Here is a 25907-nt window from a genome sequence, read left to right as displayed (position 1 = left end):
CCGAGTGGCAGTGGGATAGTGGAGAGGAATCATCACACCATAAAGGCTGCTGCAGAAAAAAAAATTTCACCCATGGAGGAGGTGTTTTGGTACAACATCTCACCGAAAACCAGACAAGATGAGACAACTCTGCCTCATAGAGCCATCTTTGCAGTGCAACAAAACGGTAGGAATTGAGGGTGAAGAAGCTACCATTAAAGTGGGCGAGGAGGTATGGGTAAAACCTCTCAATGCAAAATGTACCACTTGCTGGGGGAAGGGGGGGGTTCATAACGGGAACCCAGTCAAGGAACAACGTAATGGTGAATGGCGTTCCCTGGCATATCCTAGACCTGCGTCGTGTAACCTTGCCAGTGTGCAGTGATGGCAGTGAAGAGGAGGAAGTCGATATCCACCAAGAAGCTAACGATGCACCCCAATTCGACTTAGCCCCACATTGTGGTTCATTACAACTGAACAAGAATCTCTGTAGTGAACCTGAAAATGTCAACCCCCAAGTTGTCTCCCAGAGGCCTCAACATGAGAGGAGGCTTGCTTGGATGAAGTGTCTTACTGATCTCAAAGATCAGGGGGGGCGTGTGGGGTATATGGTTAGATAAAAAAACGTACTGGGCGTATCTGCATCGCTCTTTGGGAAAGAAGGAAAGGATGGCCAGCACATTTGTATACGCGAAGGGCATCTTAGGAAGGCAGAGCATGATAGGAGAAGCTATTTTTTTTTCCTGTCTCTTCCTTTTTTTTTCTAGATAGGAGGATATAAAAGCTGGGAAAAATTCCCTGGGGGGGGGGGCAGAAAGAAAAGAGTCATGAACATCTCTTGAAAAGATTGTATTGCTGACGTTCGGATTGTGCGGTGTGACATTGGTGGCGAGAGGCCAGGTGTGGTCGATTGGAAAAGAGGGCAGAAACGTGCTGTTGTCGAGAGAGTGACTCACTCCTTCCCGAACCCCAGAACCGAATCCTGTAAATCTGTATACTACTCCAGAAACTTTACCCCCCCCACACACACAGTGTGAAGGTGTGTGCAGGGGGGGGGGTAAAGGCTAAAAAATACACAAAAATTTGAATTCTACACAAGTCTTGAAGTACATTTTCACATTTCAGCTTTTCCAACTCTGGAATCCTTAGATGGACTTGTTACCCAACAGATAAGAGACATTAACTCAGTTCTAAGTAAGACTTCAGAGGTTGAAGGTTCAATCCTCTCTACAAGTGACCAAGAATAAAAAATTACACTTTTATGCAGTCATACCTGATGGAATAAGAACAATCTGCCCTCAGGAAATAAAGGTTCAGTTGGAAATTATAGATTCTTGTATTTGAAAAGTTGTACATGAAGGGTAGAAGTTACAGTAATCAAAGCTTTTTTTTTGCAAATTATCAATCTGAATCTCAAATGATTGAAACAAAATTATCGAAAACCTAACAGTTGTGATTAATAGTTCCTTACATAATTCAGGTAAGAGTGACCACTAGAAAAGTAGTTTTCCAGTAGAAGGAGAGAGGGAAAAAAAAAAAAAAAAATCTACCAGAATTTGTGTTCATGACCGTAGGGACAAATTTTTGTAGTTTTACTAAACATATCCATGACCTATTGGGTCAAAAGCACTATTACTTGAATTTCATGAAAATTCATAAACTACCATATCTGTTAAGGCATTTTTTCTTTAAGTAAAACAAGTCTTTACTTCTATAGTATCCTTATATGGAAGTAAAAGACTTGCTATCTAATTTGCACAAGTTTATGATGTGTCGACATGTAAAGTAGATGGCTGAAAGAAAATAAAGTCACTTTTTTTATAATGCCAACAAACATTAAAATTGTTAAATAAACAGACTAAGAAGGAACGAGAAATAGTTACGGGTAACTTATTTAGTTAATTATAAATTTAGGTTGATTAGAATATTAACTTAATATGATCCCATAAGGTATATTTTCGCATGTAGTTTGCTAATATTGATGAAAGGGATTCAATGCAATGTCCCCAATTTGAAAGCATTGAATTTCTAGTTACCACTTCTCTTAGGTCCATTCGCATTTATATAAATTTGGAAAATTGGCATTAAATTTTAACATTAAAACTCGATTCTGGCTCAAGCTTAGATTAAATGTATGCAGACTTATCGGATAATACATTTCTGACGATCAGATTACCATGAAACTGCAGTTAATCATTATTGCTATGAAGCAATATCTGAAGGGATATGAAAAAATGCCTGGACAGCCCCATCGACATTCTGAGACAGCGTGCCTCAGATGATTAGCAGTAAACTAAACTTCTCAAAAGATGAGAGGACAAAGCTTGGAAGAGTAGACTTCCTAGAACTGCACAGGACACAAAATCACACCTCAGCCAACAAAACAAATCTCAATGGCCTAGACACCGGTGGTGTTGGTGCTGAGCTGCCCCCCCCCCCTCACACACGGCTAGTTAGACGATGTTTGATATATACCCATTCGAATAATGCTTGATACTAAAGCATTTATTAGAGCTTTGTCTCACAAATATATAAAATTAAGTGGGTTAGATTTCCGAGTTAGACCTAAATAGCAGTGCGCCCGATATCAATATTTCATAGAGACTAGAGATTTTAGTTTTATTCTTTATACTAAAACGCAATTCCTTTCATTTAAAGAAACTTCAGGTTTCTCTTTTTAAAAAACGCCATTCTATTGGTAAACTACCGTTTTTTTTTTGTTTGTTTTAAACTTTATTTACTTTAAGTTTTGCAGTGCAAAAAGTAAAATAAAGTTGAGTAATTAGTGTAGGTGTTTTGAAAATATAAACCGAAAGTTATTTCCAGTAATTTAGAAACCGTACACTATCAGCAGTTGTGTATAAAAATTTGTGCAGCTACAAAGCGAATTGAGCATGATTTTTTAATAGTCCCCATTCTACAATTGAATTAAAATTTCTGCATGCACACCTGTCGTAAAAAATATTGGTAAATAGTCAATATTTGAAGCTGGGGAGTGGGGCATTAAAAAGACTACATTAATGTTATGAATTATTTGGCATGTTTCTACTTGGACATCTTCCTAACACTACCTTTTCCTTCTGGGGGAGGGGGTGACGAAGGAATGTCGACTAATCCCAATCACGGCAAATTTTACGACCATACCACCCGCTAAATTAACATGTTACATCCATTGTCCGTTGGAAGAATGGATTTTTTTTTTTTTTTTTTTTTTTTTTTTTTTGTGTGTGGCCGGGGTCAGTTCTGTGTTTATACACACATCATGGAACCCACACACACACGTTAAATTGACCTTGGGTCACATCTACTGCCCGTGAGAAAGGAGGGTAAATACTTAAGATAGTTTTCTTTTAAGAGAGGGTTGTTGTTGGGTGTGTTCAAATGTTTCCAGAGTCGCACCCACACAAAGACATTGATGTCGTTCGTCAGACTGACCCACCACCCTTATCCCTTAAAAAAAATAAATAAATAAATAAATAAAAAAATAATATAAATAAATAAGGTAAATATCCAGATGCGCTACAACAGAACACCGACCACTAATTTGTTTTTTTTATAGGTAATTGAGGTCGCTGACAACGAATCTGAGTCAAACTTGGGGCAAATTTGTCCAAAGTTTGACTATCAGATTAAAAAAAAACAAAAAACAAATTAGAGTGGTCGATGTTCTGTTGTAGCGTATCTGGATATTTACCGAAATAAAATGAATCTTGCTTCATTTTAAATAAATATAGAAGTAAGCTTTTATATAAGTAAAACAAAACTTGGAGTATGCTTCTGTTCGATTTCGAAAGTCATCTTTCCGAGCATTACCTCTTCGAGGGTAAGAATTGGATTTCTTATCAGAGGTGAGGCCCATCGAAAAATTGCGAAGAGCCTCGATAACAGCAAATTTTCCACCACCCAGCGCACCATATTAAATCAACACATCAGATAAACCTAAAACAGATTCGTGTAAAACGAAAAATGTTGAATAAAATTCTCAACAAGGGAGGTAACCCACTCATTTTATACCGCCGATATACACCTGGACCACGACAGTAATTAAAAGACATTTTTTCTGTGCATTTAATATTTTACTAAGAACGAGATATAAATATTTTTAAGATCACTGCTTCGTGTAGCGAGTTAATGCTTATATTTTAAATTTTAATGTTTAACTGCAAGGAACAAAATCTTCAAATATAAAGATCTAGTATTGCCTGGTTGTCAGCTTAGAGAAAAATAATTGAAACTAGTCATGTTTACATTTATTTTCCGTTCGTTTAAACTTATTTTAAGAAAATTCAATGTATGTATAGGCAAGAAACAGACAATAGTTTTATATTATACAAAATTTAATAAGCTTTAGAAAAAAAAAAAGGTATTTTTTTACGATCTGCCCCAGCGTAGCATAAACGCCGTAGCATAAACACCCCCAAACCCATGTTAAGAACAGCTTTCGAGGTTGAGGATGTTTATTCCAAAAGCGGTTTTAACACGGGGATGATGCTGGGGCAGGTAAAAAAAAAAAAAAAAAAAAATACTAAAATTTAATTTTAGGACATTTCAACGACAGCGAGTAATTCAATAAAGTTCAGTTTTTATCAAATAAAAATTTAAAAATTGATAAATCGATTCAATCAAAAATAAAGTTGCAAAATTTCTAGAACTAAATTTAAATGGTGGGGATAGATCAAGGAATAGTTAATTCGGAAAACGTTCAAAATCTTTTTTAGATCAACCCTTGTTGTGGCTATCGATATTCACTCTAACATCGGTTACGGTTAAACTAGTTAGAACAGCTAAAGACGACCACACAAAATTAAACCCGGGTTCCTGTAACAGAAAATGGAAGGTTTTCCGTAGTTACATTTCATCGTTCTAATATTTTATTTTACGTGTCATGCTCGAATTGAAAGAATTGTTCATTTAACTTACTGAAAACAGAACTAGAAAAATTACAAAAATAAAACGCCGCACTTAAAATTGACAATGCAAATATAACAAGAAAAAAATGTAATGTTTTTCGATTCAAGAAACAGTTTAATTTTATAAAGTCACCTTTTTTGACTGTTCGAAATTTGTTACCTAATAGGGTCTGATCTAAATCAGTTCTTAGTGATTTTGTTAGGACACTAAAAACAGTGGTGTTATTAAAGCACCTAATACTAATTTCATTAGGTCACGAACAAATAAAAAATGGACGACACCATGCTAGGTAGCGAAATTTATTTTTAACAGTCCCTAAATTATGGTTTCTGATGAAAGATTAGCGCTTAAAAATAAAAATTTTAATATTGAAAAAACAAAAACTATCTTTCCTTAAGCTTACGACTAACTTGAGGCCGGGTGGTAATACGAAAATAAATAAATAAATAAATAAATAAAATAAAAACTAAAGTGCACGCGACGTAGGTATAACGGGACCATTAAAAGTCTGTTTCACCCCGATTTTATTTGGTCATACAAAATAAGGTATTTTTTATGACCTGCTCCAGTCCAGCGTAGTATAAACACCCCAAAACCTCCCCATTTCGTCTTTCGGAATACCCCCCCCCAATCTCCCCATGTTAAGGACGGCTTTCGAGGTTGGGATATTTTGTTTGTTTTAGGTCGTTTTTTAACACGAGGTTGGGGGGGGGGTTTATACTACGCTGGGGCAGGTCGTAAAAAAAAAAAAAATAAATAAATAAATAAATAATAATTCTCAAAACAAGCCCATCCAGACAAAAAACGATCAAATAAAAATGTTCAGTCCTAGTCTAATTTTTATTTGAGGGGGAGGGGAGATCTCCCACATCACAGACCTTGTGCCTAACTTTGATCACGTGGAGACAGGTAAGTAAAAAATGTGATGTCAGATATTAAAAATATGATTCAAACCTTTAATTTGGCAAGTTTGTTTAGAATGAAGGTGGGCTGATTTTGAACCGAAAACTTGTGCTTTTACTATGCCATTATTAAATGAAGCCCATGCTTTTAGAGTACATAGGTTTTCATTTTATTTTTAAAGTATCTACCTAGTAATCCTTAAAAAAAAAAAAAAAAGTATTATTCTCATCTTTGTTGTTTATTTCAGTCGAAAGTCCGACCATCTCCAGGTGCATTTTTTTTTTTTTTTTTTTTTTTTTTTTAATTGGGAACTTATGTTGAAATCTGGAACCTGTACACACGGAATTTCGAACTGGACTAATCCACAGCTAGCTAGAATTGTTAAATTTACGTTATTAGTTATCGCTTATAGTAAGGATCGAACCATCAACCTCCAGAAGAGTCATTTAGAAACAATTCTGGGTTTCAGCTTTAAAATGATTGCCAATGAAAAAAATAGTTTTAACAATTTGGTTTACTTAAACAATACTGTAATACTTAGGTTATTCGAGCATTTTGCCAGAGATAAAAGGAAAATATGAATAACTTCCAAAGGCAAGATAAGTTCTCTTCTACCTACCTGAATAAGATTTGCGTTTTATTTTAACTTTTTCGGTTAAAAAAAAAAAAAAATTCTACGTTCACCGTTTAAGAACGGTGAATCGGAGCTGCCATAAACCCTGCACGGCACGGGAACCCTTGATCGTCGCTCAAAAATCGAAAATTAAAGTATTGGTAGAATAAATGCCATTCTACGAGGAATTTTAAGAACGTTTAAATCTATTTTTAGAATAACATTATAAATTACTTTTTACATTACTCATGGTTTTATTGGCGTTCTAACTTATTCAGTATTGTTGGATCTAGTTCCACAGTTCGAAAAGATGCACCTGGTGATGGTCGGAGGGTAGATCGGCCGAAACGAAATTGTAAATATAAAAAAAAAAATAATATAATGTACATAAGATTTTTGTGAAAAGGTCTTGAAAATGGGAGATATGAACAACGGTAAAAATAAAAAAAAAATGGATTTCCACAGAAAAAAAAAAGTCTACATATGTGGATGGAAGAGAAAGTGGCAGAATTCTTGCATTGCCTGTTTATTTTTAGAGTAAATGTCTTCGGTTTCGGAATCGCTTCTAACCCTCCCTCGTGGCCGACATGGAATGAGAACAATCTACCTCCCATGAATTAAGTACTCAGTTGGAGATTTCCGTCCAGGTTCAAGAGTTTGATAAAGATGCAGCCGGAGAAGGTAGGTTATCTCAGTCGAAACGTTGTGGATATAACAATTGTTTGTTTATTATTATTTCCTCGCGAGATAAAGTTACACACAGGGTAGATTTATTTATTTTTATTATTTTTTTTTAAAGAGGAAATCGTCCGGGGGGGGGGGCTTGAGAAGAGAAGAGATACACTTTACGTATCCTTCGAGCTAAGATCAGAACAGTCGGATGTATTTAGTTTTACACTTGAAAATTCCTAATCAGTTAAAGTTAACCCGCGATTATAATTTAGGTGGAGGAGGGGACATACAACAGTACAACACCAAATTAAAAAATATGCAAATTTCAATAAAGGTTTTTTTGTATTTTGATGACAATAATGTAAAGTTCCTATCAATTCTTGGTTCAAAAGTGTACTTTTGTCATGAAATAAAATTCCAGTGTACTTTAGAGACATTAAAATATAAATTTGAATGTTTAATATCAATTTTTTGCCGTCGCAGCCATTTTTCCATTTCGACCATTTATTACCCAATTTGATCGATTTTTATCGAATGAAATTTTGAAACAAAATTATGGAAACAAAACCGGGAGAAAGGAATAGCTGTTAGATATTAAAAACGTTGAATTAAAGTTTAATTCTTAGCATTTTAAACATTACACTAGAATTTAATTTCTGAACAAGAAATTAAGGTGCTCATGCACCTATTGATCTGTGCTGAAATAATGTTATTTAAAAAGCCATTCTTAACATGTAGAGGAGGGGAGGGTGTTAACCTTACAATTGAAAAAAAAAATTAATTAAACTTGGAAATAAGATTTTAAAAATAGCGCGGATCAGTAAGTGCATCAACATCGAAATTAAATTTAAGACCCAAAAAATAATTTTATTCAAGGAAAAATGACGAGATCTTGTAACGATCCCTTTAGGGTGCTACCACGGCCACCGAGAGCCACGGCTACATGCACTTACTGGTCCGGGTCCGCGCTATTTGTTTTTTTTGTTTTTTTTTTATCGTATTTCCAAGTTTAAAATTTTATTTATTTTTTATTATTATTATTCAATTGTAAGGTTACCGTACAGAATAGGTGCAAAACACCCTCCCCATGTTAAGAATGGCTTTTTAAATAATAACATTATTTCAGCACGGATCAATAAGTGCATGAGTACCTAGTTAAGATTCCAGGTAAATCCAGAACGAAAATCGACGATAGAAATCTATGGCGTTTATTATTTCCTACTGAATTCATAAGAAATTAAAAGGTATAAGTATTTAGACTACTATACTCATATTGGCTGTCCAATGTTTCGGCCGATATAACCTCCGACCTCCTTCATATCGGACAAAAACGTTGAGAATAGTAGTCCAGATAATCAATCCTCATCTAAAAATAAATTCCGAAACATTAAGCAGATATTAGAAATAGCAAAAGCATTTTTTCTTCATAGCTTACCGTCGGTCGGTCGTAAACAAGAGACAATTCGTAACATTAGATTTTTTTGTGTGTTTTTAAGGTTCCTTTCTTCTTCGTAGAAAATCCGTCGGTAGTGCTTGCTTGGCCAAGTGGGCGATCTGTTTGAGAACGGAGCGAGTGAATTGAATGCTAAAAGAAGGCGAAGCGATTTGGTTTTTATAAAGTGGGGAGAATGAGCGAGAGAGAGAGAGAGACAGAAGAGAGGGGGGGGACGACGAATGCTTTTGCTTCACTATTAATAGAGCACCTGCTCCACTTCGCCTCACTTGTACAGAGAGAGAAAGAGAGTAGCAAGCAGACGAGATTATATATACATTAAGAAATATATATTTATAAAAAATCAATTAATCAGATCTTAATGCCCAATTCCCCGCCCAGGTTGCCCCTTATAAATCTACTTCCCTTCGTTTCGGTCTTTTTTTTGGGGGGGGGGGGAGGACCAAATTTTAAATTCTCGGATTAAAATAAGATCAACCAGCATGAAAACTCGAACCTGAAACCCTTAGATTGAAAATCAAATATTTTACTACAGTATTATATTGTATAATAGATGTATTTCCTTTCCTGAAGGAAAGGCACAAGGTCGGGTGTGGGACGAAGTGGATTCGAACTTAGTAAATCTAGCTTTTATTTATTTATTTAAAAAAAAAAAAAAGGCTGGTTCCGTTGCTTCTACACTATTGGGATGGTATTTTGGAAATCGTAATATTGAATTTCACATGAAAGCAATGGTATCTACGTATTCCTCGTATTTTTAAGATGATTATATCCAAAAATTACGAAAATCGATAAGGTAGAAATTTTATTTAAGGAAATAAATAGAATTTGATGAAAACGATCGTAAAACAAGTCAAAAGGGAAGTAATTTTCCGTTTTGATTTAAACAAATTGGCGGAAATTTTTCACCTGCTAATACGATTAAAGTTGTTTTGTTTAATAATTCAGTAATATTCGGGTAATTTCGACTGCATAATTTGGAAGCTACCATTGTAACTTATTGGAATTGACAGAAAAAAAAAAAAAACTCCTCAGTAGAAACCATTGTTTTTTTTTTGTTTTTTTACCTGAAAACTTTATTGACTACAAAATCTCGTCCCAATTTTGTAGAAGCGCCAAAATTCCTAATACGTTAATAGATGCTCCATATTGGATGATTAATTCTTTTTCAAACATTTGAAACATCCTTTTTATTATATCACAAGATGTTTTATTACTCTCAAGAATACTTCTTTGGGGAAAAGAATAGGCTTAAGGGGAAAATTGACGGCACTTCTGCATTACACTTTAAAATACTACAAAGAAACAAATTTGGAGAATTGAGATTTAATAATTATGATTTGAGAAAATAGGAATGGTTTCCTTTACATTTAACTAAATACATCCCACATTACTTAATATTGCTAGCAGTTGTGTTTTAATATCCATAATGATTAGTTAATTAGTTTAGAAGTCAATTTTATAAAGTGATATATTACATATATTTATGCATTTAATTTGATAATTTTGAGAAAGAAACATTAACGTTTCTGTAGCTTAATTACCATAAACATTTTCATACGAGATATATCGATATTTAGTTCACCATTGTACAAGTAGAGTTTAATATTATAAAAAAACTTGTAGCTTACTTGCCATAAATGTGTGCGTTAACTAAAAATGAATTTCTCCAGTTGAAGAAAATGAAACTTAAAAACTAGTCATTTTTAGTTTTGTAAAATACTCTTCTACTTTTGATACCGGCTCTAGTGAGCAACAGTTTCTTTTTTGGCTTAGGTCCTAAACCTTTGATGCATACATTTACATAATATTTGGTTCAACTTGAAACTGACTAAAGCCAGAACCTTGAGTTAAAAGTTCAAAATTACTTTCTATTTAAAGTTAGCCATTTTAATCTAGTCAGCTATTTAAAATTAAATAATCTTTACCATTGCGACTCTTTGAAATTAGTAATTTTGAAGCCTTTAAATTATCAGATAGAAAGTTATTTATGCCCTGAAATTAATGTTTGGCAAATAGCAAGTAAAAATATCAACTCTTGATTGGATGAGATTTGAAAGACATTTTATTTTAACTAATCAAAAAAAAAAGGCAGAAAATATACACTTTCACACAAAAAAAAATAAAAAAGAGTGATGGGAGCCAGCTAACTGATACGTTATCAATGCCCAACAAATTCAGTTTTACTGAAAATCTTCCACTGCATACATCACTTTGGAGGAATGCTATAGAAAGTCAAAATCCGTGAGATGAGTGATCAGTGATTGTAGGGTTGAAAGACTCCAGGAAGAGTAAAGGAAGTCAGGTGCAACTCAATATTCTGTGCGACTTGTAAGTATTGAGTATACAAGAATGTGCAGTAGAATTACTGGTAAGTTGAAAGATCAGATAAGCTTGTGTACAATAAACGTAAAACAAAAATGAAAGAGAACTTTGACGTGAAGAAAGCATATCCGGATGATGAAGCTAACGAGGTGGTTCAGAAATATTACCTTGGTGCTACAATTTCAGCTCAGAAGCAGATTCTAGTGCAATGTTAAGAGTTAGAAGTGAAAAGTAATTTCAAGGAATTTTTGTTATTACTAACCAGCATAGTGTTACCATTGTTGACCAAGAAAAGAGTATCAGTGTGACGATGTATAGAAGTGCAACCTGGCCAGTTAGCATCAAGGACAGGAGTTGTATTACGAAAAATGATACAAGAATCATACGATAAATGTGCAAATCTTAAAGATGGACTTCGATACGATGACCTCATCGGAAGATGAAATCTGAGTAATATAGAGAGATGTATGCAGAACAGAAGACATTGTTAGTTTGGTCACATTGAAAGATTGGAGAGTTATTTGGTTAGATGCAAAACATTTACGGTAGAAGAATTAATTGGCATTGGTAAGCCAAGGAAACCTGGAAGTGATTAGAATGGACTTTAAAGAGGGATAAAGACCCGGCCAGAGATAGCTTCTAGAAATTGATTTCCAAACTAATCTATCAAACACATGCCAGCATGTTAAATGGATATTAAACCGAATATGACGAGAAGACCAAAGCAAAATGCTATTTCAAACTCAAGCATTCGAGACCAAGAGAATAATGTCTCGAATCCAAGGACACATCTTGAGAAAAAAAAAAAAAGCAAAAATGGAATTTGGTAAGTAGCCACAGTTTAACTGGTGGCAAGTGAAGTGTGTTCTATAAAAGGGAAGGAATGGGAGAGTAGGGCATAAGACAAGTCGTATCTGACATTGACAGGAAATATTTTCCAGGTCAGAGAGGAAACAATTATTAGCACCAAGGGTAACAGCTTGCCATTTTGTCAGAAATTTATTTCCTAAAAAATATACTGAAAACGTTGTTGACAAAGAATTTAAGTCTATTCGGTTCAGAAACAGCTTTTATTAGGTCACAAACTAATAGAGAAAACAGAATGAATATGCGCAAGTATACACGTACCAGCATGGGTAAAAGACCAAAAATTCTAGTTTTAAAAAGAATTGTACAAAATGTATGCTTCATCTAAAAATGATGAATGTAGTTGACTCAATTCACATCAGACAGATATCGTGGGGGTAGGAAGGTTTAGGAGGAAAAAAATATGTAAAGATGGATCAGAATTTCTACTTATCTCCTCACGGGGTGAGAACAGAATTAGATACAAGGTCTGATGGGAGAAAAAATTCAGCTCCAAAAAGGAGCACTCTGGATTGGAGCAAAATCAATTGTCTCAATCTAGTAAAACTGATTCATGATTGCACGTGGTTTCATATTAGAGGAAGAGGTCACAAAACGGGAAATACTAGAACTAGGCAAACCTAATAAAGAATCACAGATGAGTAGAAACCAAGGAGTATTCTCAATTGTCTTGAAGGAATTGCAAGAGTTGCATGTAGAAAAACGATACTAGAATAATCGGATGCAAGTGTAATACGAGTTTAAAATAGGTTTGGATCTGATAATCTAGAGGAAGATTAAATCTTGACAATGCAGGTAGGTTTGTGTAAAACTGACGGTTGGTTTGATCACGTAGAAGAATATTGACGAAAGTGATTAAATACATAGATGCAGCAGAGTCAGTTGGCAGAGGAAAGCCAAGCAAAACCTGGAAATAAGTGATAATGATAGATTTGAGAGAAGAGGGATGAATAAAGACCTGGTCTGAGATAGGTTAATTTGTAAGTAAAAAAAAAAAAACACTGTACAGCATGCCAAACTGTTAAAATGTTAAACTGATCTGATAAATTTTTTATGAGAAAAAAATGCATTACTATAAATTAAGCTATTTATTTTTAGATTATATATAACTCACAGCATGCATTAAATCAGTCTCCATTCTTCCATGCATCTCCTCAGACTCAAGACCCAAGAGTATGTACAATGATCACATTTTGTGGACCATATATCTAATATATAAAAGGCGCTATGTTTATCTGTCCGTCTCCATATTTTCAACTATCTCTTCCAAAACTAAAAGTTGCAGGCCGGCGCTAAGGGCCTGAAATGATTGGATTTTTTATGGAGTATTCTTTTATGGGTCTTTAGCTGGTTAAAATAGTTTTTAAGGGGTCAAAATTGAAAAAAAATCGTTATACAATTTTATACATTTATCTTGGTTTATTTTTATCAGTTCATATGCGTTTCACGTTGGTACAGTGGAACGTCACCAGCTTTGAATGTTAATTTTGCTTTCAGTTTCGATACTAGCTGATGGCACCCAAGTAATTTTTTTACTTTTGAAATCATGATAATATATACGAAATCTGGACAAAAGCATATTTTATGACCGGGCAAAAACCGGGTGCCCCCTCTATCATTAGTACATTACATATATCTGTTCAGGGGGGGGGGGTCAAAATTGCAAAAGATTGGGATTTGGTAGGAGTAATTTGACTTAAAGTTCCCTTGTATGCATGCGCAAATGTACGTTAAGTCAGTTCATTTTTAACTATTTCTTATCCGTCTGACGATAACTCAAATGATAACAACTAGGGCTGGAGTGCTAAATGTTCTGGTTTCGACTTTAGCTAATGGCACTAAAGTCATTTTTTTTTTACTTTTCAATTCACTACTAAATATTGGGTACAATAGAAATCAGAATTCATCTATAAATACGAAATCTGCATATGTTCAAATAGATTTGAACATATTTTACAATGGGCATCAAATTATATACTAAAGCAGAGTTTAGTCCCAGAGACTACAATATTTTTTTTGTTTGTTTGTTTAAATTTCTTTAATTCTGGTATTAGATTTGCAATGTACATTTTAATGGTTCTAATTGACCGTAATTTGCAAATAACTCTTCAAATGATACAATTCATTTCACTCTACTCAAATCTCCTTTCCTTGCTAATATTTCCTATGCTTAATATTAAAAGAGACATACGTTTGCACTACTTTATTTTTGATAAGTTTCCGCTTATCAACGGTTCAAATTCTAACTGATTACATGACATTAAACGTCAATTATTGACAATGCATACATTTTTTTTTTTTAATACGCCCTATTGAGAAGTCACAAAGCGATAAATTTGAAGTAGATTCTATATCAGGTTAAAAATTGTGTACCAACAAATGCCACCCATGGAATTGATTTCTGCAATAAAATCATTTTTAGCCACCATTTTTTTTTTTTTTTTTTTTTAATCGTGAATGTCAAACTGTTTTATTGCCATTCAACATTATAGGGTGGTGACCACATTTGGTCGTTTTTGCAAAATACAGACACATGGGTAATGCTGGTTAGTTATTAATACAAAGACAGGTGTCAAGTACAATATGACCCCGGGATACGGCATTAAAAATTAGTAACAAAATGCAGTACAGTATATAATACACATGTATATAATCAAATAACATCGTAAGGCGGGGCAAATACTGTAACTTGAGGCTGGAAAAACGTATTTCACATCGTAACATGAAAAGACCCGTATCCTATGGTTCTACTGTAATAGGAAATCTTTGGAAGCTTTGAAAATTCAGTCACCTCAGGTGATTGAGCTGGTGTTAAAATAGCTATACTCCTATCTGTGTGTTTTTTTTTTTTTTTTGTGCATTGATATATTAAAAACTATTTATTTAGGTAAATATTTGTTTCAGCACGAAAGCAAATGCGACACAAGGTCGTTTTTAATGTGGGAAGAAAGACCAGCTTCCCTAAAAGGGCAAAAGAGGGGGGGGGCACTCTGGCAGTATTCAAAAATAATTGTCTCAGTATGAAGGGTTTCTCCTACATTGACCAAGGACCAATTTAAGTGCAGCATCAAAACAGATAAGGTCAAGAAAGAAAAGCAAGCCTTTTTTCTATTTATTTAAAAAAGACAATACAACTTTGTTATATATGGGTCATGGAATTGCATTCATCTACAAAAGATCTAATTTACATATTCTTTTAAAGATTTTAATTTCCTATTAGTTTTTCGTTTTTTATGGGATGATCATCTTAGTTAACTATTACATGTGACTATCATGCAGATATTCTACAGGATTTATGCTTGTAATATTTGCATAAAATGGTTATAGTAAACAAACCTTTCTATATACATATTTTTGCTTAAAAAATGTTGCCTACCAAACTCCTGTCAGTTTTTGGTCTGTATACATGAAACTTAATATATAGGGTATTCAAGTCCATGCGAAACTTTATTTGAGTTTTAGACAGGGATAGTCGGTGCAAAAGTAAAAATTAAAGTGGAATTTGCCAGATGAAGGTCGAACAACGGCATTACGACTATGCCTGCGTAATGTAATAGCTATTCGTTCCAGTTTTAATTTTTAGCCTTGCTAACATGTCTTCATAGCTCAGGCATTGACGTCTAAGGAAAAAGTAAATTGTAAGCTAAACGTTTTGGTTTCAATTCTCGGTAGTGGCGCATGAGTAATTCTTTTCACTTTTTAACCACTACTACATGATATTCAAGCAAATTTTACAACCAGGCAAAGCCGGGCAGCCTGCTAGTATATGTCACCTGTGTGTATGCAAAACAGTCTATCAAAATGTTAATTTTTGGCCTACAGACTTGAAATTTAATATATGGGCCATTCGGACCTGTGGAACAAATTCGATTTTAGTCGGAAGAAAAAGCTAAGGGAGCAAAATTGAAGAATTGGAACTTGGCAGGCATAAGTCAAACTAATGTGCAAATATACATTTAAGTGGGTTAATTTGTAAAGTATTGATAAACATGTGGCCTTAGCTCAGATGGTAGCAAAAAAATACGAAAGTAAATGTTTCGGTTTAGATTCTAGCTGATGGCACCCAAGTTATTTTGAAACTTGAAATAATTACTATATATTGGGCATAATATAATCAATAGAGAATTGGCTCTATAAAACGAAATCTGCATAAATTTAAAAAATACTAGACTACTCGTGACCCGTTGGGTCAGTATGTTATATTAGCTATGGAATTAATGCATGAGCGTGACACATGTGACAAAGAAAATTGTTTTTGTTTTTTTGTTTTTTACATAATAGAAACGTTTCTATGAAAGTATATTAAAATGAAAAATCACGGACAGATCACTCAAACGTGAATAAAAAAAAATCCTCCCTATTCGTGTAAAGTTACCTATTTTTCTGAATAATCACTCAAAAATCGAAAATTAAACATTTTCCTACGAATCAAACGCTGATGAAAGTCATTTAGCAGCAAAAACGCACATGAACCTACCGATGAGAAATAAGAATGAAAAACCCATATTGGAATCCTTCAACCAAGTTATAGAAACTTAAAATCTAAAACAAAATAATAAAACCTGAAGCAAAAAAATAAAACCTAAATAAATAAAATAAAACTAATACTGAAACAGATTAGTAAATGTGTCAACAAATTCACCGTTCTCATACAACTATTTTGTATCTACAAATGTAAACAATAAAAAAAAAGAAGGAAGGAAAAGGGATGGATAGAGAGTAGTAGTAGTAGTCTTGCTTTACTACAATTGTTCTTATTTTTGTCAACGGGTTAAAGTTGTTTGGTTGTAAGAAAATAGCGACAGTATAGTTGTAATAAAGAATAGTTGAAAAACACCCTCACTCTTCCCATGTTAAATAATAATTACGAAATAACGTTAATATTTCAGTGGGCAGGTCAAAATCTGCAGAAGCGATTTGTGTTCATTTGTTTATGCGCGCATGCACAACCGGATGTCGTAAACTGGAAAGTGGATTACATCACTCATTACAAGGTCATGTGAGTTTTATAATTATATAGATTTAAGTGTATTTTATGCCAAGGCAACATCGAGCGGCATGCTAGTATGTAATTATATCATATGAGAATGATTTCACTAACTTAACAGTTCTTCCCATTTAGACAGATCCGATTTCTGACAGCAAAAGAATTAGAGTCTAAATAATGCTGGGTTAAACAGAACTGAGAAAACGAACTACCAACGTCTTATCTATAATATAAAAAGAAACTGGAATCTTAGGGAGATTTCCATTTCAGTAATTATAAGAGCAATTGTACTCATGAAAAAAAAAAAAATTTTTTTAATGAACTATCTGGCAAATATACCCAGTGAACCATGTGCAAGAGATACAAATACTTGCATTTAAACGGACGGTTATGGTCTCAAGGTCTTTTGATTGGGATATATAAGATAGATGATGGCATTCAGTAAGATTCCCCATCCCCAGCTAGAACAAAAGAAAATTAAAATATCTTTATATAAAGCTATGTACGTGTACATGTGTATTCACATGATTCACTCCTAAACTAATAATCAATCATTATGAATTTTGGAATACAGTTGCTAGGCATAGGATTGGGCAATGTGGGCTATATTTAGTTTTATGCAAAGGAGCCAAGAGGTGAAAGCCCTTTATGAAAATTCAGATTTGTGAAATAGGATACCAAGTGTTGCTCAAATTTCGATTTCTTTGGAGTATTAAATTTTTTTCAAAATCTTCATTTGAAAACTTAAATATTTCAGATTTACATTGAATTTTATTCGGCACCAATGAAGATTCCACATCCATATACCTAAATTTATCTGTAAAGATAAAATGAGTTTGTTTAATGTTAAGTTTTATTTATTTTGGGTATAGTTTTGAAAAAGGAATAGTTGACCTTGTAGTGCTGGAAGTGGAGTGAGGTTAACCACTAGATGATTTCGCAACATGGTCAGCCATATAAAAGTTGGGAGTGAGCACACTTTCTGGTTCCTTTATGGCTTGTTACATGAGTGGAAACACGTTTATCCCTCTCCTTTCCCTCCTTTTTGAATATAGTCCTTGAAGCAACAACATGTCCAGACATATTTAGGAGAAGGATTGGTTGTTGGTTGGTTGTTTTTGTTTTACGGCACATCAACCCTTTTCAGGTTATTTAATGCCGAATCCGGTGATTTTGAAGAAAGTTTTTTTAATAGAATATATTTGTTTTTTGCAAGTCAGTTTCTATTTAACCCATAGTTGGGACCTTAACAGGTACTACCACTCCGGGTCAGAGTGGACCTGGGAGCAATGGCAATTAAAGGGTGGCTCCACACTCCCCAAAGCCCGCAAGCTGGGGCGTCACCATCGGATATAGTTTATGGTCATATTCAGGACCCCATTGAGGGACTTTTACCCTCTGCAGGGGGGCAGTTGGCGTATTCTAATGCCCCAACGACAGGGCCTTATGAGAAGGGTCGACTAAAAAAAAAAAAAAAGTACTATTTGGATTATTCTAACCACTGTTCTCATCTTGGACATCCTCATTATTTCAGATTTAACTTTCAACTTTTAGGCAAATCTTGTTGAACTCCGGAATCTGGAAACAAAACACGGGGGGGGGGGGTAGTTAGCTCCGAAAACATCAGCCATGACCGTGTAAAAGTCAATTTGTAATTGTATTCTTAGTATCACCCTATGCCAAGGATGGACTCCATTGTGCCATGGGATTTTGCCAATAGAATAAGGCGATACTAATACAATTAGAATTACAAATTACTTGTGACATGGTCATAGCTGATGGAAAGAGAGCAAGCTACGACATGAATTAAAAACTTTCATTCAAAATTCATGCAGATAGCTATATATAAAAAATATATTAAAATAATAATGCAGGCTGGATTGATACAATAGCTTTTGTCTGAGATTTCTTCACTGGCAGAGAACAAACAAAAAATGAGGAAAACATCAGAACTACTACTGCACTGTCATCTTTTGTTCTCCCAGTGTTCAACACTTTGGTATCCCAAATGTAATTTCAAGATCAGGCTATGTGAAGATAGCTTCCAGACCTAAAATAAAAATATTCAGGGTTTTTTTTTTTTTTTTTTTACTTTTCCGAAACATGTTCTGCAAAGCCAAAAATTCTCTACAAAACAGCAGGAATAAATATTCGAAGATATAAAGAAAACCTTTTTCCAAAATTACAAAAAAAAAAAAAAAAAAAAAAAATGGTTGATATGCCATAAAACAAAACCAATTTCAGAATTCAAACAAAGCACAAAGTCCAAATAGGGATTTTATTTTTAACAGTTTGCAAACATCAAGGTTGAAAGACGGAAACTTAATGTTCTTGCCTTATCTATGAAGCATCAGTAAAGCACACCGTACAACGCATGGAAACTAATGGTTCTCGTCGCAGAGTATCACATTCCTCACTTACCATAAACAGGTGCAGCAGATTCCTTGCAGCTATTTATGAAAAAAAAAAAAAAGTCGCAGAAGCAATAATAACCCATATTTTTTGTACATTAACTCTCCTGAATACAAACCCAATCTAGTATCAAATGAATGCTGATAAAATATTAAATACTAGCAGGGCTTGTGAAAATTCAAGTGGATTTTTTTTTTTATATATATTGCTGCTGGGCCATTCTGTGGACGTTCAGCATGAATAGAGACCTCACGATATTGTAGCTCTTTTGTTAAAACTGTAGAACGATTTATCTAAGTAATCTGGATAATGTAGTGTCAGAATATATCTGGTTATTATGGTTTATCTCTAATATCCTTATGGGAGTCTGTGACATTTCCATTATATGGACACTTGGGCACAAACAGAAACTCCACAATATACCATCTTAAGACAGAACAGATACTACTTTTGGATCTTAGTCGGAATACCAAGAAGGTATATTTTAGTTTCACGTACAGCCCGAAAGCAAATTTCTTTTTACATCACGTCTTCAATGATCGAGAGATCCTATTTATTAAAAAGGAGGATATGTAATAGCATACTACGAACATTAAATTATTAGTATCTATAAACTAATTTAATATCATATATCATCACCTATCAATCGAATAATTTACAATATGGAAAGCACGGTACATATGTACATTAAAATTACAATATTAACATATAGATCCTAACAAATCGCTCAATAAGTCCCGGGCCTAAAAGATTTAAAGCAAAATTCAACTTTATTAACTAGCAGTACAGCCCAGCTTTACCCAGCCCTATGTACTGTTCATAACTTTATATGCATATATATTAAAAAGTTTGACTCGTGTCCAGATGACCTACATCTAAAATTTAAAGTGTTTCGACCCAAAATTGGCGGAAGAGTTTGGTAGAGTCTGCAAAGGTCAACTCTTTCAACTTTGAAAGCCAAATTTTTTCCCAAAAACTAATTAAACAGCTTGCTGCATGTCTGATTACCCTTTATGTAAAATTTCAAATGTTTAGACCCAAAATTTGCTGAATAGTTTGCTAGAGACCATAAAGATCAAATTTTGAATTTTGACCCCTTGGTAGCAAAATTTTCGGTCAAAGATCTATTAAAAAGCTTGTCCTATGTCTGAATACACTGTGTAAAATTTCAAATATTTAGACCAAAAATTGGCTGAGAGGTCAAGTTTTTTTTGGACTTTGACCTCAATTTTGATCCCTTAACATTTTGGTGGGCTCAAATCAAGTTAAAAAGTTTGATACATGTTCAAGGAACTTACATCTAAAATTTCAAGTGTTTAGACCCAAAATTGGCGGAGGAGTTTGGTAGAGTTTTCAAAGGTCAAATTCTTAAACTTTGACCCCTTGAAAGCCAAATTTCTGTCCAAAAACCGATTAAAAAAATTTTCCCACATCTCACTAGCCCTTGTGTCAAATCTGGAGTCTGTAGACTGAAAATTGACAAAGTAATTTGGTTAGGTAATGTGTATACACACACACACAATTTCACTTTTATAGATATATAGATACAAGGTGATCCAATGCCTTTTTATAGAACCAATTATCTGACTAGAATATATGCAAATCTTTATTTGGGAAATTCTTTTGAGATTTGTAAATACTCAGCACGGGGAGCCAGATCTGGAGAATCGAGTGGGTGCAGAAGTGCAATTCATTGGGTTTTAATGATGTTAATAGACTTGTGACATTATGCATTGTCTTGACGAAAGATTTTTTTTGGCAATTTAACTAAAACCATGTAACGTTTGCTATTGATAGTTCTTTTCTCAAAATAACCGATCGATGAACAAAATACAGATGCCTTACCTGCTGATGTTTGTATCTTTGGACAGGTTTAGCAACAGTAGCATCACAATTTGTGAACTAATAATCTGATTTAATATTATAAAACTGATATAGTGCTTAAGAGCTGGAAGGAAATCATTCAATAAAGAGAAAAGTGATGTTCATGATTGTAGGGATGTATTCAAGTTTATACAGGAGGACTCAAAAAAGCAAAAGCTAAATGGAGGCCATCTAGAACATATGCTTTAGAACGTAGAAAAAAAGGCCAAAGACCCTAGTGTTTTGATGTGATGTTTTGAATATAATAAGCTAGTTATGACCAAAGTTTCATTTCATTCGGACACTAAGAAACGGGCCCGTTTTTTAGGTCACCCTGTATTTTAACGAATGTACAACTGGTAAAAAATAACAGGAAATATAAACTTATGCTTCAATATTCGAACTAATATTTATAAGAATGGTCGCCGTTCTGTCTTGAAAGACAATGGACATTCCTTGTAAGAGTGCCTCTACGTGTAATTGTGAAGCAAGGGTTGCATAATCTCCTACCACATCTGAGTTGGCCCTGCTTGATTTCAGTGAAAAGGAGAAATCCAGGATGACGGGAAACATTGCAGAGATAAATGGAGCACATATACAACATCTGGAATTTCCAAATGGTCACCCATTTTAGTACCGACCAGGCTCAAGGAGGTTTAACTTTAGTGATCTAACAGGAACCGGTGTGCCATAGGATTATACCGTACTATTCATATAAAATATGGTCTGAATCACAGAAGTTTACAAGAAAAACAAACATATATATATATAAGCGAAAATGTGTGTATGTATGTTCGCTTTTTGTGTATGTTCACAAAAGTATTTTTTCCGGCGGCTTTGAGGACGTCGCTCATTTTTAAAACTTTATATCACATCAAAATCATAATATCTAAGAGTTACGAATGGGGGTCGTGTGTGTATATAATTTGCCCGACTTTCAAAAGTCGAATATTCAACATTTTTCGATCGGCACGTGTAGATTCGCCTTTTTCGTGTAATAAAAGCGAAACTAATACGAAGATCGTTGCATCATTCCCAGCGCAATCGGCAGGAACGTCCAAAAGACAATCAGCTTTGATCAATGCGCTTTTTTTTCCTTATATCAGACAATTGCTATTCAATTTGGACAATCCCTTTCAATGGGGAGCTGGTTTCTCCCCCCTCCCATCATCTTGGGGAAGCCCAAACTGCCCTGCAGTAAATGATAAAACGGTTCCATAGTGAAACAAAGTAAACAAATGCCAAAAAACTGCCCGGTCATCGTAACACTGCCGCGATGACCTCATTAAGCGTCCACCTGTCAATCAAATATCCTTGACTTGACTCACTTTAATCGCTCTTACATTAACATTGTCGCTGTAGTGCAGGTGTTCAGGCTCAGTCTATAGGCCTCAAGGCTCCAGGTTCGAGCCCACATGCCACCAACCCCCCAGTTTTATTTTTTTTTCTTCTTTAAATCGCTATCGTTAAGTTTCCTTTTTATTTTGATTTACCCCTTCCCCCAAAACACACACACCTACAAATACCCGGGCAACGCCAGGTACCCCTGCTAGTAAATATATAAAGCAGAAAGAAAAACTACAAATAACGTCATTATGGAAAGATTGAAGCCGGAGTTGTCTAACTTGATATCTCAATTCTAAATACTTTAAATGAATTTAAGTCGGCAGTCAAGTTTTGAACCCAATAAAATTTTTCTCCTTTATATAAACATTTGATACACAATCTTTTGAATGTTATTGTAAAGAAAATTTGCTTTTTATTCTCGACAAAAGGAGGGTGGACCTGTAAATTCACCCTCGTCATACTTTTAATAAGTACGCCTTGGAATTTTTTTGAAATTTTGCACAAATATTAAACATGAGTAAAAAAGTAACGGAACGAATTTTCCAGGAAAACTCGTTACCTCCCAATAATTGTTTATATAATGAATTATCGTTAATGTCAATTTAAAAACCAATATGCAAATCAACTTTGATATCGCATGGTTTTCACTTTCTCGTTAGTGCAAGAAACATGCATAACTTTTACATTACTTTTTTTTTTTTTTTTTCATCACTACTATGTATTGCGCACTGTTGAAATAAAAACAAAGACACGCATGCATACTGCTAAAAACAGGAAAGTTAGAGCCTGTTGACTTGGAATGAGTGCAAAATTAATGGTTGAATATAGTTAAATTAGTACTCATTTTTGCATTAAATACTAATCTCTGCTAATCCCCAACTTTACCATAATAGTTTGCTGTATATTATAACAAAGGTCCATATGATTTGAGAAAAAATGCAATGAACAGACAGATTAAGATTATAATATAAATATATATCATACACATTACTTTTTATAAAGTGGTGGATTGTTTTTCCCAGATATATATAGTAATATAACCATGTAATTGGATTACACATTTTATTTCACATTTTAATTTTAAAATTGATTTTTAAAGCTCAACCAAACTTTTTATTTTCTTTACTTGAAATTGTCCGCAAAGGTTTGTGTACAGACACAGAGCGTGAGAAAGAGCAAGCGAGACACAAATTTGATTTTTTGTTTTTTGTTTATCTGCGTGAAAACAGAAACAAAGAGAAGGAAAGAGTGACTATAATAGAGAAAGAAAAACCAGACAGCCGTTTAAAAGAGGAGATGAGACTGTCAGCACATGTGCATGAAAACAAAAGTGTAAAGAGAAAGAAAATTATGCAGTATGTGTATGAAAGGAAAGTTATGAGACATGAAGGAAAAACGGCCTTTTGCAGCAGTTTTAACCTTTTTCTTTATGACCGATAACTGTCTTCAAATGCGTGATGCATAACGTATCTTTCTCTTTACACTCGTTTTCACGTGTGCAGGCTGGCAAATGTCTCATCTCTTACAAGTTATCTTGTTTAAGCATTCATCTTGAAGTACTTGCTTGTCTAACCAAACTGAAAAGTTGTGATATGGCAAAACTGCCTGTGGATGATATTACTTTCTGGTGGACATTAGTGTGTTCTTAGTTTTGCCTGGTCTAATTAGTTATAATTTGTAAATAATTCACCAAGTGACCAGTTCTTTGCTAACTTTCTATCAGTTCCACCCTTTCATTTCATGTTTAACCTCCCCTCTTTGCTCTTATAAAACAGAAAAGTATTAGAATAGGTCATCTATTATATAAATCTCACCTGTCTGTTTAAATGTATGCATGTCTAAAACTTACAGTCGACGGATTTTCACAGGATTAGTATCGTTTTGAAGCTAGACCGTTCAGACAACAAATATCGAAAAATTGATTAAAAACTAATTCCTTCACTCTCAACTAGGCACTTTCCTACAGGTGGGGGGGGGTTACTTTTTTGTCGATATTTTCGAAAGTCATCCCCTCTTTTCGATTGACTAGCCTTAATTTAAACCTTCACCACTTCCAGTTTGGCGATGAATGAAACAGCAAAGACATCACTTTTTTACGCCCTTTTCCTCCTTTGCAGTACGACTTCGAGCCTGCCACCTACCAATTTTTTTTTGCGCTCAACACAACTCCCAAACACCCGAGCAATGCCGGGCATCCAGGCTAGAGAGGGTATTATTAAACAAAGTTATATTACTTAAACCATAGGTGGAGGAAAAGAGGGAGATATAGCGAGCAGAAAAAAAAAAAAAAAAAAAAAAAAAAAAAAAACTAATTTTGGAATTAGTCATAACTCAATGACTGGGCTGGTGCACACACTTTTTCTTTCAAATGATTAGTTTTTATACCTACAGATACTAGCGTTTCATGCTCATGCAATTATCAGTATAGAAAGTGATAATGCTGGTTATGAGATTCGAACCCAGACACAAAGCCACTCTCAATTTAGTAGATTAATTCTTAATTACCGGTAAGATGCTAAAGAAAATACCTATAAATGCCATGTTGACGGGCATTCATAGTAAAGAGTCAGAGGGTATTTAACAGCCGCAAGTTGAAATGTATTCATGCTAAAGTTGGCCACTTTTTTCTAGATTTAGGAAAAGAGGGCTGAATTTTAATTTCTTAAAGGAGCTTTATAACTATTTTTCAATAATATGATTTCTCTCTGGGGTTTTGGTCTTTGCCAGGAGACATCTATGATCATTTGTTTATTTTAAGGTTGGCAAGTAGAGAAAAAAAAATCCTCAGCGTAGAACTGAATACTAGAATCCCCTCCCCCTCCGAAAATGTAATATTATTAAACTATATCAAATAGAACACATCATTAAGTGGAGAAATTAAGGGTTATATTAAGGCCAGACAATATCAGTCTACCTATCTCCCTTCTCATTTCTTTTCATAGAATTTCCAATGCACATAACCTGTACACCTCAAAATTGCGTAAAGTGAAGTAAATATATGAAGAAACAGTAAAACCTTTGCCAAGTCTGACATTAATATAACTGGCAGCCATTTTGCTTTCGGTATCGGCTTTTATTTAAAGTTTATAGAATTGGCTCTGTGACAAGAGCCAGTGTTGATTGGCGGGGGGGGGGGGGGAAGGCGAGGATACTTTAATACTAATACTTGGGAAGGAAATGGTCTTTAAACCATGGAGATAATAGAAAAAAAAAATTTAAATCTCAAATCTATCACAAGATTACAGTTCTATTAACCTGCAGTGTTAGATTATTTAAAAGGGTTGAACGAATTCCTGGCATTTTATCTCTTTATTGCAACTGGTGGTGGGGATACAATACAGGATTTAAGTACTAAACGAAAACAAGACAGCTTTCAAATAAAATTTAGAAATAATTTTACATTTTACATGCGTTATATGGTAAAGAATTTGATTAAACTCCATTTGCTAAAATTTGTTTATGACTGGACTATTCTGGATTCAATTGGGATGTTTTATCAGTGATAAGACAGATACTGCTATGCAAAAATGATATACAACTGTGCTCAAGAACCAGGCCTAGTTTGCAAGTGTGTA

At 34.2% G+C, this 25907-nt stretch overlaps 1 protein-coding gene across 4 annotated transcripts in view; it reads right to left on the bottom strand.

Annotated features, from left to right (window-relative positions):
• Nucleotides 1–25907, bottom strand: part of LOC145260529 (ras-like GTP-binding protein RHO) — a 218445-nt gene that overhangs the window by 103941 nt on the left and 88597 nt on the right. Inside the window, exon 1 of one of the 4 annotated variants that reach the window (XM_080118726.1) lies at nt 8514–8690. The exons of 2 other annotated variants lie outside the window; for them this stretch is intronic. In XM_080118726.1, coding sequence (XP_079974852.1) covers nt 8514–8550 — 37 coding nt within the window. In that variant the 5' untranslated portion in view covers nt 8551–8690. Of the gene's footprint in view, nt 1–8513; nt 8691–25907 lie in introns of those variants that run through there. One more of the 4 variants, XM_080118728.1, reaches the window with a different exon arrangement.

The sequence above is a fragment of the Euprymna scolopes genome, chromosome 36 (genome assembly GCF_053919585.1).
Source record: "Euprymna scolopes isolate OS-2025 chromosome 36, ASM5391958v1, whole genome shotgun sequence".
NCBI classification, from domain to species: domain Eukaryota; kingdom Metazoa; phylum Mollusca; class Cephalopoda; order Sepiida; family Sepiolidae; genus Euprymna; species Euprymna scolopes.
Note: the sequence above shows the minus strand (reverse complement) of the source record. Positions and strands in the feature narration are given on the sequence as shown.